The sequence below is a fragment of the Corvus brachyrhynchos genome, unplaced genomic scaffold (assembly GCF_000691975.1).
Source record: "Corvus brachyrhynchos isolate BGI_N302 unplaced genomic scaffold, ASM69197v1 scaffold21, whole genome shotgun sequence".
Classification (NCBI taxonomy): domain Eukaryota; kingdom Metazoa; phylum Chordata; class Aves; order Passeriformes; family Corvidae; genus Corvus; species Corvus brachyrhynchos.
In genome coordinates, this window is record NW_008236924.1 from 5719601 (window position 1) to 5720329 (window position 729).

The following is a 729-nucleotide window of genomic DNA, read 5'->3' on the forward strand; positions in this document are numbered from 1 at the left end:
ACCCAGCTTAAACATCGCAGCCCTTCTGCCCTTCCCGGGGAGCTGTGGGAACGGGAGCCCAAGCACCCAGTGCCCCGAGCAGATAAATCCCTCAATTCAGCTTTCCCCCGCAGCCAGACTCTCCCTGCTCCCCGTGCCTTGTGATCTGCTGCTCCCAGCAGCATTTAAATCACAAAAGGACATTCAGGTAGCTCCAAAACCACCCTAGGGCGGCCACACCTTTTGCTCAGGGTATGAAAACAGGGGAACGCCTGGGAGAGAAAGGGCAGCTGTGGCACCCATGCCTGCCATCTGTCTGAGGGCTGCTCCTGGGGTGGTGCCAGGAGGCTGGAAATGCCCTGTGAGCATCGCTCCGGGCACAGGGCAGAGCTGCACTCACCCAGCATCGTGGCATCCACGGCCCCGCCGGGGCAGAACTCGATCATGATCTGGGGGAACAAAGAGAGAGGGTTAAAGCCAGGCTGTGCCTCACTGGGGAAGGGAAGGGGAGACAAAAGCTGCGTTTGCTTCCCTGCGTGGCAAAGCTGCCTCCCAGCCCCAGCCGGCGGGTGGGAGCTCCCCAGCACACATCCCTTGGGCACTCCAAGGATCTCCGAGCCCCGGGGGCAGATGCCACACTCTGCCCACCTCCCAGGGACCCTGCCGTGGCTGTGACCCCCCAGCAGCCCCGCACCCGACGCCCCCCCCAGCAGCCGCTTCAGGAGTTCCAGCTGCCCCTGTCTGCCTCAC

General features: G+C 63.4%; 1 protein-coding gene across 1 annotated transcript in view; it reads right to left on the reverse strand.

Moving 5' to 3' along the window:
- The window catches only part of STK10 (serine/threonine kinase 10), a gene marked incomplete at its 5' end in the record, with an annotated part of 31135 nt that overhangs the window by 16130 nt on the left and 14276 nt on the right, over nucleotides 1–729 (reverse strand). The window contains one exon of the mRNA XM_017728056.1: nucleotides 380–428. Coding sequence (XP_017583545.1) covers nucleotides 380–428 — 49 coding nt within the window. The remainder of the gene's footprint in view (nucleotides 1–379; nucleotides 429–729) is intronic.